Source organism: Gymnogyps californianus, chromosome 3, assembly GCF_018139145.2.
Source record: "Gymnogyps californianus isolate 813 chromosome 3, ASM1813914v2, whole genome shotgun sequence".
In the NCBI taxonomy this organism is placed as follows: domain Eukaryota; kingdom Metazoa; phylum Chordata; class Aves; order Accipitriformes; family Cathartidae; genus Gymnogyps; species Gymnogyps californianus.
In genome coordinates this window covers 27,450,758-27,466,079 of record NC_059473.1, presented here as the reverse complement: position 1 = coordinate 27,466,079, position 15,322 = coordinate 27,450,758, and the positions used below count along the sequence as shown (strand labels likewise).

Genomic DNA, 15,322 nt, shown 5'->3' with positions numbered 1-15,322 from the left:
GCATCTGCAATTGGACTGAGACTATCAGGAATGTGGAAGCATCATGGTATTTAACACGTTATATCCCAAATAAGCTTGTACTTTTCGCATGGCTTCCAGAAGAAAGCTTCTGGCAGAACCCTGGAAGGTACTGCACTTTACATCAGGACAAACACCTATTTGTAATCCTCTGCTGCCCATCAATTGGCTACAGTAGGATAATGCTAGTAGGCTATTAATCAATAATGGAAAAGGGAAATGTCATAAAACTTTCAAAAAGTAAACAAGATCAATATTTAGGAGTGCCAGCATTATTCATGATGCTGAATTAACTTATTTTTAGGCAGTCTGGGAGGTTCTCAAAAAAGCACAAGTTAAAAAGGTTCTTCCAAAATCATAGACCCAGACATTGCAACTGTGATCACAGCATCCACTTTATATACAGAAGGAACCAGAACAGATGTGGAGAAAGACACTGCAATATATTATTTTGATTATTTTATTTTTTTTCATCTTCAAAATTTTCTGCCTTGAGACAGGAATGCATGATAGATAGAAATGGCTCAAACATCTTCACATGAAACACTCTTAATCATAATTCATTCACAATTATTTTTCTAAAACATCTACAGTTACATAATCCCACCCATTTCCATCCATTATCACAGATTTAATTATTTGTTAAACAGTAGTTGCCAGCAATTGAAAGCTGTAAGGCTTTTTGCATATTAGTAGAGTCTTCTGAACTACAAACACAAGAATATCACAACTATAATTCTCACTTTACATGGCAACCCCAGGTGACAGATGTTCCAAAAAGAAATGTGTTGTTTATGTGGAGTTCATAAAAATGACAGAGAGAGCTCTGTGCCTCGTTAGCTCTAAAATCCTTTCTCCTTTACTAAGATTATTTTCTAAACCTACAGCATATTCCCCATTTGGAACCAAGAACTTTGATGAGTCGACCTTTATCCTCCATTGCTGCTCTCTGGCAAATTTGCAAGTCAGGCATACTAGAGCTCTCCAGTAAAACTCTCTGTACAGAGCACAGTTTAAACAGATGGGTTGCTTGGAATCCATATCTCCCTCCATCTGAAGGGAACTACTTTGAGGTTTTCTGGAACTGTTGTAAACAAGAGGATATTTTTTTATATATATGTGTGTGTATATATATATTTATATATTTTATATATAAATGTTCTAAATGTCCTTTGGGAGTCCATTTGTTTTTATCTTTCCAAATGATGACTAAATACCTGATCTGTAGCATTTCTCCTGAGAAGATACTAGTAAGGGAATGACAGTTTTGATGCACTTTGGAATGGCACAATCACGTAAACGCTTGCACAATTAAGACTTATGAACTCATCCAAAGTTTCTAAACATGATATTCTAACTAAGAACTAAAATACCAGCACAATGCAGCAAGTTAAAAAAGAAAATTCTATGTAATCAAAATATAAACAAGTACATAGGAAATGGATATCTGTCAGTAAATCTATATCTTTTTAAAGTAGGAAACGTATGCACTTAAGAAAAAAATGTAGCTATCTGACAAACTTCGTAAAAAAAAAGTACTTTCCAAATGCATAACAAATGCCAAGATATCCCGTAACTGGCCAGGTATAGCCACATGAGAGCTGCATGGCTTAGAGCAACCCGGGGAAGGGTGGGGTGGAAATAAAAATCACAAAAACAAGAGATCAGCAAGTCTGGGGGGCGGGGGAAATCACATCATCATCTAAATTACTGTATGCTTATATCACAACTGCTAAAGGCGCCGGGGGGCGGGGGGGAGGGGGAAGTAGAGATCGCAGTTTAATGATTCTTAGAGTTACCTCTAAAAATTCAGAAGAAAAAAATTACCAACTTAATATACTAATCCTAAGCACCAATTTAATAATTTAAGTTAACTGTATTTATATTTCTCCTACTAGGGATGGAGCAAGTTCTGCTTGAAGGCTTAAAGTTGAACTCGAGCCCATCTGACTTCTGTGTTCTTGCCACGCTTCCTCTGCTGTTCACATCAAAGTCACTGTAAAGACTCTCTTAAGTTTCAAACTCTATAGGCAAGCAATTCTTTGAAGAGACAATTACATCCTACAGTTTAAATCAACTTTCAGGTCATGAAAAGTGAAACACGCCAGTATTTGGTTAGTCTGTTATTAAATAGTCTGTGAAAATGGGACAGCCGGCACCGTTCCTTGACAGGATTTGCCTTAGAACTAGCAGCACCCAGGGCAGACCAACTGGGAACACATCCAGACTCCACTAGGAATTAGTAGTGTTAGAAAATTGCATATGCGTTAGATCAAGAAGGCATCGCCATACACGTGGCATCGTTACATTGGTTTTTCCTCTATCTTTAAGAAAAAACAAAGGAAAACAGCCCTACAAAGAGCTTTTTGGTTGTTTGTTTTGTTTGTCCTTGCACCTGGAAAAAGCAGCACAGTACTCCCCAGCTGGAACAGCTCAGCGCTTCCCATCAGCTTAGTTCTTTCAGAAAGCACTTTCACATAGTTAAGGTGGTCTACTTCAGCTAATTCTCAGAGCTAACCTTTTTTCCAGTATATATTTCATGCCACTTCCTGACAGCAATTTCAGAACTGAAATGGTAATGTCCACTACTAACTGTGACCAGATCTTGACACAGACCATCAAGCCAGGCCCTTGGGATGGTTCCACACATTGAACTGAAGCTCAGACTAAAAATCTCACGGAAACTCAAAAGCTGGAGTGGTCATGAATCTCAGCTATTTTTCCCTATTTGAACCCTCACCCTGTAATGAAAACACGCACACCAAGGGAAAATAACAACTGCCTGAGCTGGGAGCGTTAAGACACAGGTGAGTTATCTTGCTGTTCTTCAGTGACCGTGGATTCACTGTGCTCCTCGCTCATCTCGTTGGAGGGCTCCTCGTAGCCCGGCTCGGTGGGATCCAGGCTGCTCCCCTCGCTTTGCTCCTCGCTTTGCTCCTCGCTGGCCTCCACAGACTGCTCCAAGTTGCTCTCCAAAGAGGCTGGAGAGCTGCCAGTTACACTTTCATTTTGGTTCATTTCGTTAAAAGGCTGTGGGAGAGGTGCAGGAGACTGTACAGCGTTTTCACTGGCAGGGATGGGCACTTTGGTTGCACCGATGTCTACAACAATGTCATTTTGTGGTAGAGTTACCTTCTCCACAAGTTTCCATTGAATAATACTCATGTCTTTCCCTCCAGTTGAAATCAAGTGACCATCACTATGGGTGAAGCTGACATTTGTCACATGACTACTGTGAGCGCTGTATTTGTGGCTTGGAGCCTATTGAAAAAAAGCAGAAAGATAAATCACATGCTTGACTAGAAAAGCACACGATACCAAAATCTAAAACTACTACTATTTTTGCTTAGCCCTTCAAGAGAGCTCTTTATTCACATAAGAGTAAAGAATTATATTTATACTAGGTTTCCCCCACAATATATCCTCTCTACTTAAGGCTTGTAACTTGGGACAGATTTAGATCTTTATGCAAAAAGTAATGGACTTGACACCAAGGCCAGCAAACAAAAAGCATCAAGCCTCTGCTCCAGAACCTAAGGATAACTATTGCCACTTCACTTTTACGTATATTATTTTATATTTTATATTATTTTATATATAAACTTAATGGGGAAAACCATGCTTCTGTCTCTAGCACTCAGATATAAACGAGCTATTTGGCTGCCAGGTTCCAAAACGACCAAGCTGGAAGCAGGTGTCTGGCAAGGAAAGCTTCATGCAATGCAAACAAGCACATAGACTAGACTGGTCTAGACTTACCTTTGGCTTGGAACAGGGATACTGAAAGAGATGGACCTTACAAAAATCATCAGCAACTGCTATCACTTTTCGGTTATGGGATCTGACAAGGGCATTTATGTCTGTCCCATCTGATCCTTCGGGCCAAACTCCTAGGAGAGAGTAGAGCAGATATTTAGTGGTGGTAGTTTTAGAAACAAATTAGAAGACAATCCATAAACAAAAATAAAACCTGTAAAGCTGTGAGTAAAGGCAAGTTTCACAAAATGTAAATAAAGACATTCAACTGAAAAATGGAATATGCATTTCATTAAATGTCATTAATATTTTGCTAGTCTAATGGCGCTCCCCCACCCCCCGTTGCCCTAAACCCTCAGCCTCAGCCAGGATAACCTCTCAGGCTTAATACACGTTTCCTGTTCAAAATCTCAGTCTTGTTTAAAGCTTATCTTAAGTTTGCTGCTAAAACTGGCAACTCTTAATTTAACACTTTCATTCATGCACAAACGTTTTAAAAGCAGGACTCATGCTGAAGCATGGAACAAACCCAGGTACCGTACATTATGCAGAGATTTCTTTTGGTTTTATTTTAAATTTCAGTATTTGCACGATTCAGAGGAGACAACTGATTGATGATACTTTGCACAGAAACCCAGCCTGTATGAGTTTCATAGATGTAAGTGCTGTCAAGTGCTTAAGTACTATTCAATATGCTTTTAAGTGAAAAGAATGACACAGATATGTCTAGACAAAAGAATAACAACATTGCCTGGATGAAAAGCATTGAACAAATTGGGGAGGGGGGAGGCTCTAGGTTTAACAAAAAATAAAGACCCTAGAGACTCCTATAACAAAACTGATGATTCACATCTGCAAGAAAAGCTGAACAAAAGGTAAGCAAGGGGTTATAAGATACTAATTTATGCCAAAGGTAGCATATTTTTTACAGCTCAGACTTGGGTTTCCGATTAGTTCAGGAGTTAGGAGGAATTTCCCCCCCTCAAATTTCATCCCCCACCCTGAAAAACTGTGTGTCTGGTTGACTGAGAGGGATGTTCATTATCAGATATGAAAATATCTTCTTCCTCCCTTACAATCACTGACTTTGGTAAAATAAAAAACACTGTCTACTAAAAAAAAGCTGTCTATTATTTTATACAGCACAAAACACCAACTTAGAATTGCCTTATCTTTTTCAAACTCCCACACTATCTCTTCTTGTTTTTAAGCAAAATGGCAAATAGCATTTAACTTTAAAGTTGCTTTTTTCCATTCTTCGGTGGGTGGAGTAAGAACTTTATTTTCTCTGAAGAATAACAAAGGCAGCTTGTTAAGCTTGTTACAATGCCAATAAGCTACACTGGAGGTAATTTACTAAATAAAGACATAAAATGCTAAGGAAAGTATTCAGAAACATTTTAGTGCTCTCACATGAATGAAATAAATCTGAAAAATATATACTATTTAAGAATTTTCAAGTAGCTCAAAATGAATGAATTTTAACTTTCTCCTGCATTCTATATATAAAATACTGTTATCAGGTGGGAGTAATAAATGAACTTCAGATCAGTTTCCTGAAGTTTCAGCTACCACCTTAGGCAGACTGTGCCAAACAGCTATGCTATTTCCTCTTCTTTTTAATTTAAGATTAAAAAGACTAATATTCAAGATTGCATTTCTTATTAAACATCTTTTGTGTTTACAAATTCCTCTAGCAGCTCTAAAGGTAAGACAACCCCTTGTCATAAGACAGCAGGATTTGCTTTCAAAGCATCAGGCAAACATGGAAAAAACAAGACATTAATATGACCAAGTTCTTAGTTCTTAATAACTGTAAAAATACCCAAAATACAAAGTAATAGGACTTTGTTATTAGGTACAACAGCAGCACTTCAATTTTAATAAATTCTGCTAGCCAGCAGTAAACCTCTCAAAAGAATCTGCTCAGACGAAAGTGTGGGAAATGTGCAGTAAACGAGAGAGTGACTTCAAGTGCTCGGGGTGCAGACTGATGATACTGCTGAGCCAATATAGTAATATCAACTGCCAAAAAGGAGCGATGCTATTCTCATCTGAACCATGCATTTCCATCCTCTTTCTTCTGCTGACAACACTGCAATGCCTAAGCCTACGGACACACTATCCACAGAGCTAAATTAGTAAAACACATACCCCAAAAGCCCAAATCCCATAAACTTAACCCTCTCTCCTGAACATCAAAGTGAGCAGCCCCCAGCTTGTTTGGAACCCTGAGCCAGCTGACCCTCGGGTCAGAGCCAGACTTCTCCTTTGGGCAGCAAATATCTGCTAGGTTGGCTTAGCTGCACTGTCTGATTTAATGGGAAAATACTTGCCTTTGTCTGAGACCGAGCCATAATTTTAAGATTCTGCAAAGAGTGTCAGACTACCAGACAATATAAAATTAAGGCATGGTGAATCTTGGCTAGGAAGTTTAAATATATTCTGTTCTGCCCCAGAACAACATTGCATTATCTGCTTTATCTACTTCACTCCCAGGTCCTCTTGCATACTGAAGATTTTGAGAGCAGTTGAGACTAATTAAACTTAATCCAGAGTGGTTAAAGTTTGTATTAATCCAAAGGAGAATGCAGAGAAGATCAGCAGACTTATCCACTTTTTAAAAACAAAAAGTAAAAAGGCTTCTCAAAACAGTGGTTATGGGAGCTGCTCACCTCCAGCCTGGCCCCAGTCACCAGTAGCTTCTATATGACAGCTATTAAAAAGACAAAGCCAATGGTCTAGATGTGAAACCAAACTCCTTCTGCATTTCCACACCTCATCTCCTTAAGTCCAGAGTAAAGGATGCTTCTGGGAAAGCGCTGGGATTCAGAGAATTGCTCCCCTTATTCTGTGTGCTCTACCACCAAATGTAGTGGTAAAAGTTCAGTAGCAACAGAGTCACCGTCTGCTACCTCCATGTTTCTGGTAGATTTAAGTACTCTGCATAAAATATAAAATGGCTTCAGCGCCAAAGCTATTCCAGAAGGAATATTCAGTCCTTACAAAGTGTTTTCATTGCTCCTGGAGAAAGACGTCATATTAGCATCAGAGTTTTGCTTTTCACTTCCTGTAGCGTCTCCTGAATCTTCTGATACTCCATTTTAAAAAAGGCATTTGTGTTGCACTATTATTTCAGTCGCAGCAGCAAGGACAGTGAGGAAATGACTGCTGTGGACTAATTCCATGTCAGCCTAGGCTTATATGCACAGAGCGTCAGGAGGAAACAGCCATCCACTCTCCACTTCATCCAGACAGACTGAATAAAACCAAACATGTACACAACCTGGTTCACAGTTCTCAGGCTAATGGGACCCAATATTTTCATCAAACTAGCAATAAGCAACAGTATTCAGCCCCAGAAACAGCACGGTCCTGTTTATTTCTGCTACCTACCTCAAGCTCCAAACAACTCAAAAATATTTATGCAGTTTATCAACCAGTCAGTTTCCTTCTCTGACCCCTTTATTCTCCCTGCTCTGCCTCAGATCTTTGGTACCCAGAAAGGAAATCAAGCCTGGTTATAAAGCATCACATGCCCTCCACCCAACCAATATGCCACACAAAAGTGTCAGTGTTAGCCCACACATCAACTGCAATCCTTTAAGGCTACTTGCTCATTAAGCATAAGACAGTCCTAAAATATGCATGACAGGTGTCAGAAGCTAGAGAAAGCACTCAGACTTAACTGATTTTGTTCTACCCTGCATATAAACTGATATTCAAAGTTGAACTCCTAGTAGCTGTGAAGAAAAGATTTGTAGACCTAACCCTCACCTCTAAAGAATTTGCTGATTTACGTGCTTTTGATGTTTCCAACAACATGAAGAACAGAGGCAGGTATCTGATCTCAGCGGTGAAAGCGAGACATTCAGCATCCTGCTCACACAACTTGGTTTTACAACACTGACAGGCTGAACCATACTTTTCAACCCCTCACAGAGGGGCTCCTCATTTATGGCCAACAGAGCTGCCTTCAGCAAAAGCAGTCTGAATTGTTTGGCCACCGTCTCAAACTGCACTATTAAAAGCAGATCTGTCAGCTTTGTAAATTTTTTTGTACGTTTTAAAAATAAACTACTAGGTAAAGAATCTGTTTAATCTTTAAAGCATTTTTACTCTTCAGAAGCAGTGTATATTACTCACCTCTGACTACAGGTATCAAAGCGCTGTCGTGATTTTAAGTCATGAACTATAATCTACACTCACATAGGCTTGTTCCTATCCCAAAACAAGGTAAGCAAAGTGCCATATGAGCACTTTAAAATACCAGCTTTTTGCTTCAGTGCCTCCAAAACTGGTAGCCTAAAATGACAGCAGAAAAATCAAATCCCAAACTTCAATTGTACATTGTCTGTAGAGCATCCCGTGCTCTGTATCACAGACAAGTATTGCGGTCAGTCTCTTTGGTCTGTCATCTCAGCACCATCCTCAATAATCATTAACAGCGTATTTCTAATGACAAATTGAAGCAAAAGAAAACACGAAAGCACAGCGTGAATAGCTTAAAAGCAAGTTAAATGGTGCTTACCAAACACCTGGAAGCCTAGCACACAAGTGTATGTCGTCCAATCTATATCCTTACAGTCAGAACGATTCCTGATTAGCTTACAGCCACTTGGAATGTCCCCTGTAAAAAAGTGAATGATGAGTTGTGCCATATAAAATTATATTTACATTATGTGCTCTTTGAAGGTGCTAAGACAGTAAACAAATGCATCTTAAAATCAATCTGGAATAACACTGTAGAGACAAAGGCAGACCAGTACTTTTATCAAATTCCAGATACTTGAAGCTTCGCTTGGTATTTAAGAGTCACATTTACTTCTCATTTCCCTCTTCAGATCAGCGTACCTCAAAAACACTCCCCTGCAGCTTGAGTCCCCTGCTACCTACTCTACAAAATGCTTTAATAGAGTCTGTAATAGAATAATTTCTCCTTCCTACCAGCTCCATTGACGTGCTAAAATTCAATCAATCATTCAAGAAGCTCTGCTTTTAAAACAGCGAGCAACTACTGCCAGAGGAGCCTTAGACTGCTTTTCAACTTGGAAAGATTGTCCGTCTTTCAATACACCAGCCCAGTACTAATGGGTCACAGCTCTTTGCTTCCCTATACAGGCAACTATAAGCACCAACACTTCCTTTTGGTAGATTGAGATATTGCACTATCCAGATTTGAAACTTAAGCTGTGACAGGCAGAAAGAACATGTTAAGGTGACAGATATTTAAACTGCTGGCTCTTCTTGCTTGTACAGGAACTGAACTACAATCCTCTTGGATCTAGCTAAAGCCACAGGAAGACAAGAATACAAAAAACAATTTAAAAACAGACTGATACACACTATGCAAGTTGAACTTTTGACATAACCACTATATATTCAATTTGTATTTTCACATATTAAAAAAAGACTAACACAAAAATATTATCACCACTAACTCATTGAATTAGTATCATTGCTTTGCTTAGTGTTCAACAGCACCAGCCAAGATGAAGTTTAAAAAAAGAAACCCCAGAACAGAACAGTGGCACAGACCCACTGATTTTATTCCCCCAAAATAACTGGTACTGTTGACACTAATTAGACAACTGTATATATTATTTTCAATCTACAGAACTTCGGGCCAACATCAAAACGTAGTGCCACTTGTTCTGTAAATTCTATGCTGTTAAACTGATTTATGACCTTGTAAAGAAGCAAGCTGTATTTGGCATTGCCATTAGGTAATACACAGCTCTGAATAACATCAAGATATCAGGTTACACAAGTTCAAATTGGTTCCTTTGTCAGTAAGCATTTTGGACAGTGCTGATCAAACACATTCTTCTAAATATTCTGACAGCTAGTACATACTTCTGTTTCCAGTGTATTTAATTTCATACTTACAGTATAGTATTTCATAGTCTCCTGAGTTTGACATTATATACTTGTTGTCCGGTGACCAGTCAAGGTGTGTAATATAGCTGGAATGTCCCTGGAGAAGAACGCAGTAACACCAATGTGAAACACTTACTTTAATTCAAACAGAAGCAGAAGTTGCATCCACAGATGGGACAGCTAACAGCAAAAAAGCACCTGCCCACCCACCCCAGGTCTGCCACAATTCACTTGTGCTCCTCTAAAGGCTCCTTACTCCACAGTGCCACACTCGCTAACAGCTAAACAAATGCAGGCTGGGCATCGTGCCTCTCCCACCGCACGGTGGATTCTTCACTTGTAAACCATGTCCCTCTCGGACCCCAGAATGATTTACTCCTAGAAGGTATGTTGCTAAAATATGGATGAACTCATATTTGTACTTGAATTAAAGTATACATTGCTACTAATTGAGAAAGGCAAGTAACTTGCACAGGATCATTTTTAGATCCCAATAGAAAAGTGACAGATAGGACTTTATTTTATTTCTCTATCCATTCAAAATAACTTCCATTAAATGCACACACATTCGAATAACCTTTGCTCATCCTAAAAACTTAGGATACCTCGGTTAACAAACACCATGTAAAACTACAAGATCAAGGACTGGTGTTACAAGAATACCCTCATAAGCTTTTTGAAAGTTTCTGCTGTGCTTCTTACACTGCATGCATGTTAGTGCCAGCTTCAAAAGGAGTCTTTGCTATAGGCACAGAGTCATCTATATAAGAATCAAAACACTTTGGCCTAATTGCTTAGTTATCACCATCAAGAGCACACTGAGGGCTCAACATCCATCTTTGTTTTTGAGGGAGAAGCTAAATGCAGCTAGTCAGAATATTTTTCCTGTGCACAAACTTTTTTGTTGGTAGTAATAATAACAGTAATAATAAAGCTATGAGAGGCTCCAGAGAAGCCATATATTTGTATAAGGTAGGAATAAATTATTTCTCTGTAGAGAATAGGGTAGGAAATTAATAAGACATCCATGTCATTCTTTTCTTCCTCCACCCTTCCATTTCTTCTTACTGCTCCTCTTCCCCTTGTAAGGCCATCCATTTTCTCCCCTTCCTAGTCATTCTGCCAGGCAACAAAACACTACTTTCTTGACTGACAGATGGCAATTCATCTCCCTCTGTCAGTGGGCATTATGAAGATGGTGTCCCTCGGCCCCACGCAAGGTCTCTTGGCCCAGCCTGCACCTGCCGTGCCAGGGCCATGCTGGAGCACCACACTGGCTGCCATGCCACCCACCACGCCAACTTCCTCTATAGAGAGCTCTAAGAGATGCTGACTGCTTCCAGAATTACATGCAGAAACACACCCATGTCTGTCTCCCTGTCCCCAGGTCCTCTGTGAGAGACCGCAAAAACATTTAGCAGAAAAGCTAGCCTTTAAGATTTATTTACTTATGAACTAGTCTCTGCCTCAAGCAGAGGAACTGCGTATTGACATAACTGCTTTGCAGTCATGGGTGGGATATATGATATCGACATGCAAACTTGGTATTTTGAAAAAAAAAAAAAAATGCACAGTTGGCTAGGATTTTTTCTCCACCCCCCACCCCCTTATTTTCCAAGTCTTCAAATTTGCAAGCGAACTCCAACATGGAAAAGAATTGGTCAGTCATTTACTAAATCCTGCCAGACATTTGGCAGCTGTTAAAATTCCTGGGGGCGGCGGGGGAGGGAACAAAGCAATTGGCCAGGGGGCTCCATGCTGCAAAATCCCTTCAGGCAAGCAATCACCGAACGATGAACTGGAACATAACACTGTTGTAATATTTTCAATAGGACAATCCCATTTTCTATTAAAATCTTTCTTTGGTAGCTGCCCACTGAGATAAGGCAACATTTTACTCCTTCCTTTTCTGTACCTTTATATACAATGAACATAATTACTCATATTATCACTGGCTAATAAAACTGTCTGACTAAATGGAAACCCTCTCCTTCATTGGCAAAGTTTATCTGTTTCAGACTTAAGTGGTGCAAGGGTTGAAATGCCCACAGCCTATAGGACGGGCACACTAATTATTTCAGGTTAAGTCCAGTGTATCAAATACTTCAGTGTGGCTGCCCATGTGGCTTTCACCCCACAGCCCTCTCAGTAAACGCACGGCACTTGCTTCTCCTTTGCTAACAGATATCTCTGATGTAAGGCAAACAGAGACAGCGCCAGCTACCCTAGAGCTGCTGACACGCTGGAAGTTCATACCCCAGCCCATACCTTCACATTGCTGTCTGCATAGCTGGAGCCCTCAAAAAACAGCTGCACTAGTTGAAATGGTTGTTTCGGCTCATCTGAAATTCTTTCTGATCACAACCAACACCATCTCTCACTGTGGAAACATGCTCACAGGTCAGAGACTCGCCTTTCCAGCAGCAGCAGAAAGCCTGGTTGTGACTGAAAGGGGATTTAAATGTAACAGTGGTCATACAGCCCTTATGCACAAGCTGATGCTGGTTCAGTAGATAAAATCCTTCTGAAAGTATTCAAATAATGTATTCAAGCTGGAAGAAACAACCAGAAGTTGACTACCAGGAGGACTGAGTTATACTACTTGGAGGTCACCGGCAAGGCTACTGAATGACAGAACGCCAGAAGGACGTGGTGCCAGCGCCCAAGCACTGGCCAGGAGAGCACTCCGGGTCCCAAGCATGCCTGGGTGTCTCCCTGCTTAGCATCAAGCCGGTATCAACCCGCCAGCATGCTGGCAGGCAGCAGAAGGGAGGCGCAGGGCACGTGAAACCCGATCAGCAGCCTCACGGCGCGCTCCGGTCAGCTAACACGCTGCTGCCTTCTGCACAAGCTGGAAGGGTGAGGGGAGCTCAGCCCCAGTAGAAACCAGGTTGCTAATTCTGGCTTCTACACGCAGTCACTCAGACTGAAAAAAATGGTTAACAGATATTTGCTTTGAAACCTTAACGCTTCTGCCTGAGTATAACAATGCTCATTTCTCCCATCCCAATTTTTGCAAACCCCTTTCCTGCCAAGGCACAGGGACAGACAGACATACAGATGCTGGTTTAAATTACAATATGCTCTCTCCTGATACATAATACATACGATGTACAGAAATAAATGATCTCATTTACGTATGAGCTCACAGAGACCTTGAAGTACATAGCAATCTAAATATTACGTCTGTTAAGATTTGCCATCTCTGAGTGATTTTATCTTTTATGGTTAAAAAATAAGCGGTGTGGTGAAATGCTGTACTGAGGTACAGCCATCCGCTGCTGTTCCCACCAGTCCCACTGGGTGCCCAGTCTGACCTCCCTATATGCTCAGCCCTTTCCCCACTGCCTGAGCTCCCCGGGAAGGCTGCAGATCTGATTTCTCGTCTCGCGACCATTGTGCTATTGGCTAATCCCATCACCATCCTGCTCAGGGGCTGCAGGACGCCCTGGCTCACGCTGCATCACAACCCTGCCATTGAGGAGTCCCCAGCACACCCAAGAGCCTTCCCTCCCAGCCGCATGCCGTGCCAGTGCCGAGCCCTCCCTGCCAGCCTGCATACTGCAGGAATGGGGCAAACCCACTGGTGCTGACCGCCCTGGCAGCCCCACGCTCCCGGCAGCAGCTGGACCCAGGCTGCTCTGGACCCCCATGCTCTAGCACCACGGGGTGTCCTCAGCCAAACGATGGGTAGAAATCTCTCAAAGACACCATACATGGCACTAAAGGACTGCCTAATGCCTGTTCGTCTCCCCCTAACTAACAGTTTCCACCGCAAGTCTTGCATCAAAGGTTGCAGGGAAAAAATAAAAATCTTAGAAATAATAAAAAAAACCCCAAAACTCCCACAATTTAGCCTTATGGTCCCCTTACCTCCCATCTTCAAATTAACAAAGCAGCTTGAGAAGCTCTCTTATTTTTAAAACTAAAGAAATGGAATGGGTGACAAACACATAAAAAGTGTTTTGAGCAGGGGATGTATTCCTTAAAAAAAAAAAATTCACATCTCAAATGTGAACTTATGGTATCATTTGCAAATCCCATTAAGGTTCAGATGTTCTTTATGTAAATATTCCCATTAACCTCAAGAGATAGCTGAACTTAAGGCCAGGATGTTAGATAACTAAATACTTAAGGAAAAAAAAAGTATGTCTTTTTAGCACTGGGACAACCTCATGTACGTGTAAGGACTAATATAAACTCCACTACTTGTGCTACACTTAGATTTATTTACTCTGGGTCAGAAATTTATAGTTAAGGTATCCCCCAATTCCAAATTCTGTAGTAACAATTACAGTTGAAAATAGTGCATATTTGCAACATCCAAAATTACATATTCTAACGAAATTCCACCATCTAATGTTATATTGGTCCAAGGAGTACTTTACCAATAGGGGGAAAATACCCCCAAACAAGTATAATATTTTCCTCGAAAGAGTTTCAGCAAATAGGTACAAGGCCTTTCTCCATCTTACTGCTAATTTCCCATTTCAAAGAAAAAGTCAATAGTCTGAGAAATTAGTCATACTTGATGCAAAAGTGTTCCCCTAACACTAACGGTTGCAGTACCCATCAGATTGAAGTTTAAAATCAATCAAATGCTGAAAAAACCCCATAAAATGTATAACCAAAACTAAAACTGGAAAAGCATCAATCCGGAGAGTGTTACATCTTATACGTCTTAGTGTATGTATAACATCAAAATGCAAGAACTGCTGATTATATTTGCTCCAAAACTTACAGTGCATTTTCCATATCTGCTATACTTTCTTCCATTTTCTGTTACTACGTAGAGGTAAATAAAGTTGTCATGGGATCCAACTGCAAGTAAGGTGCCATCTACAACACAGAATATTTGATATAAATTAACAGAATGTTTGTTTTCCAAATTTTAATGATTTCAGATTTATCACTAAGACAATAGTCTCAATGAAACTACTGCTTATGACTTGTATTTAAGGATACATAACTGTTTACATTATGTTGTTTTTCAGTCAGTATCTGTTTACTTTGTGGGTATGTTTTTTGGGCAAGTTCTTTCACTTCTGCTTTTTTTAAGTAAGCGTCCAACGGACAGGGTATAAATCCTCAGATTGCACTGGATATCTGGAAAATGTCGACAGCAGGCAGGCTTGAGTTTTCTGCATCACAAAAAATGCAGAACAGTATTTACTCTATAGTTAGCTTAGCTTTTGAGGGCGGGGGGGGAGGGACGCAGGGAAGAGTTGCATAAGAGTTGCACTAATTAAGGTCTAAATGACAAGTGGAGCATTCAAACATTAGAAGCAGTTTTCCAACCTGTGTTGTCTCCATTTTAAAAAAATTACATGGACAAGAGTTGCCCTGAATCACGATCAAATGCCTCTGTAGTGTCAATGAACATCCGTGCTTTGAAATATATTGCTGCACTTGACAGATGTGGCAGCAGCAGAGGAATATTTTGCCCACTGACATGCCATGTTATCCAAAAGCAAACAAGAAACAGATTTACAAGAGTGTTCTTCCATTCAGTTTTAACAGAGAGGATTCAGCCTCTGATGATCTGTCCTGTCACGTCTGAGGAGGAGACTCAATGCTGGCTTGGACTCCATGTAATCCCATAGCAAATACTGAACAAACAGCTCTGAGTTTCAGACAGACCTGAGCTTGGTTTTATGGTTTTGTATTA

The 15,322-nt window shown here is 40.4% G+C and overlaps 1 protein-coding gene across 4 annotated transcripts in view; it reads right to left on the bottom strand.

Moving 5' to 3' along the window:
• Positions 1–473: 473 nt before the first annotated feature.
• The window catches only part of EML4 (EMAP like 4), a 169,848-nt gene continuing 154,999 nt past the window's right edge, over positions 474–15,322 (bottom strand). For all 4 annotated transcript variants that reach the window (XM_050893482.1, XM_050893483.1, XM_050893484.1 and 1 more), the window contains 5 exons: positions 14,396–14,493; positions 9,664–9,751; positions 8,306–8,404; positions 3,778–3,908; positions 474–3,279 (listed from right to left, as the gene is read on the bottom strand). In XM_050893482.1, the coding sequence (XP_050749439.1) occupies positions 2,815–3,279; positions 3,778–3,908; positions 8,306–8,404; positions 9,664–9,751; positions 14,396–14,493 (881 nt within the window). In that variant the 3' untranslated portion in view covers positions 474–2,814. The remainder of the gene's footprint in view (positions 3,280–3,777; positions 3,909–8,305; positions 8,405–9,663; positions 9,752–14,395; positions 14,494–15,322) is intronic.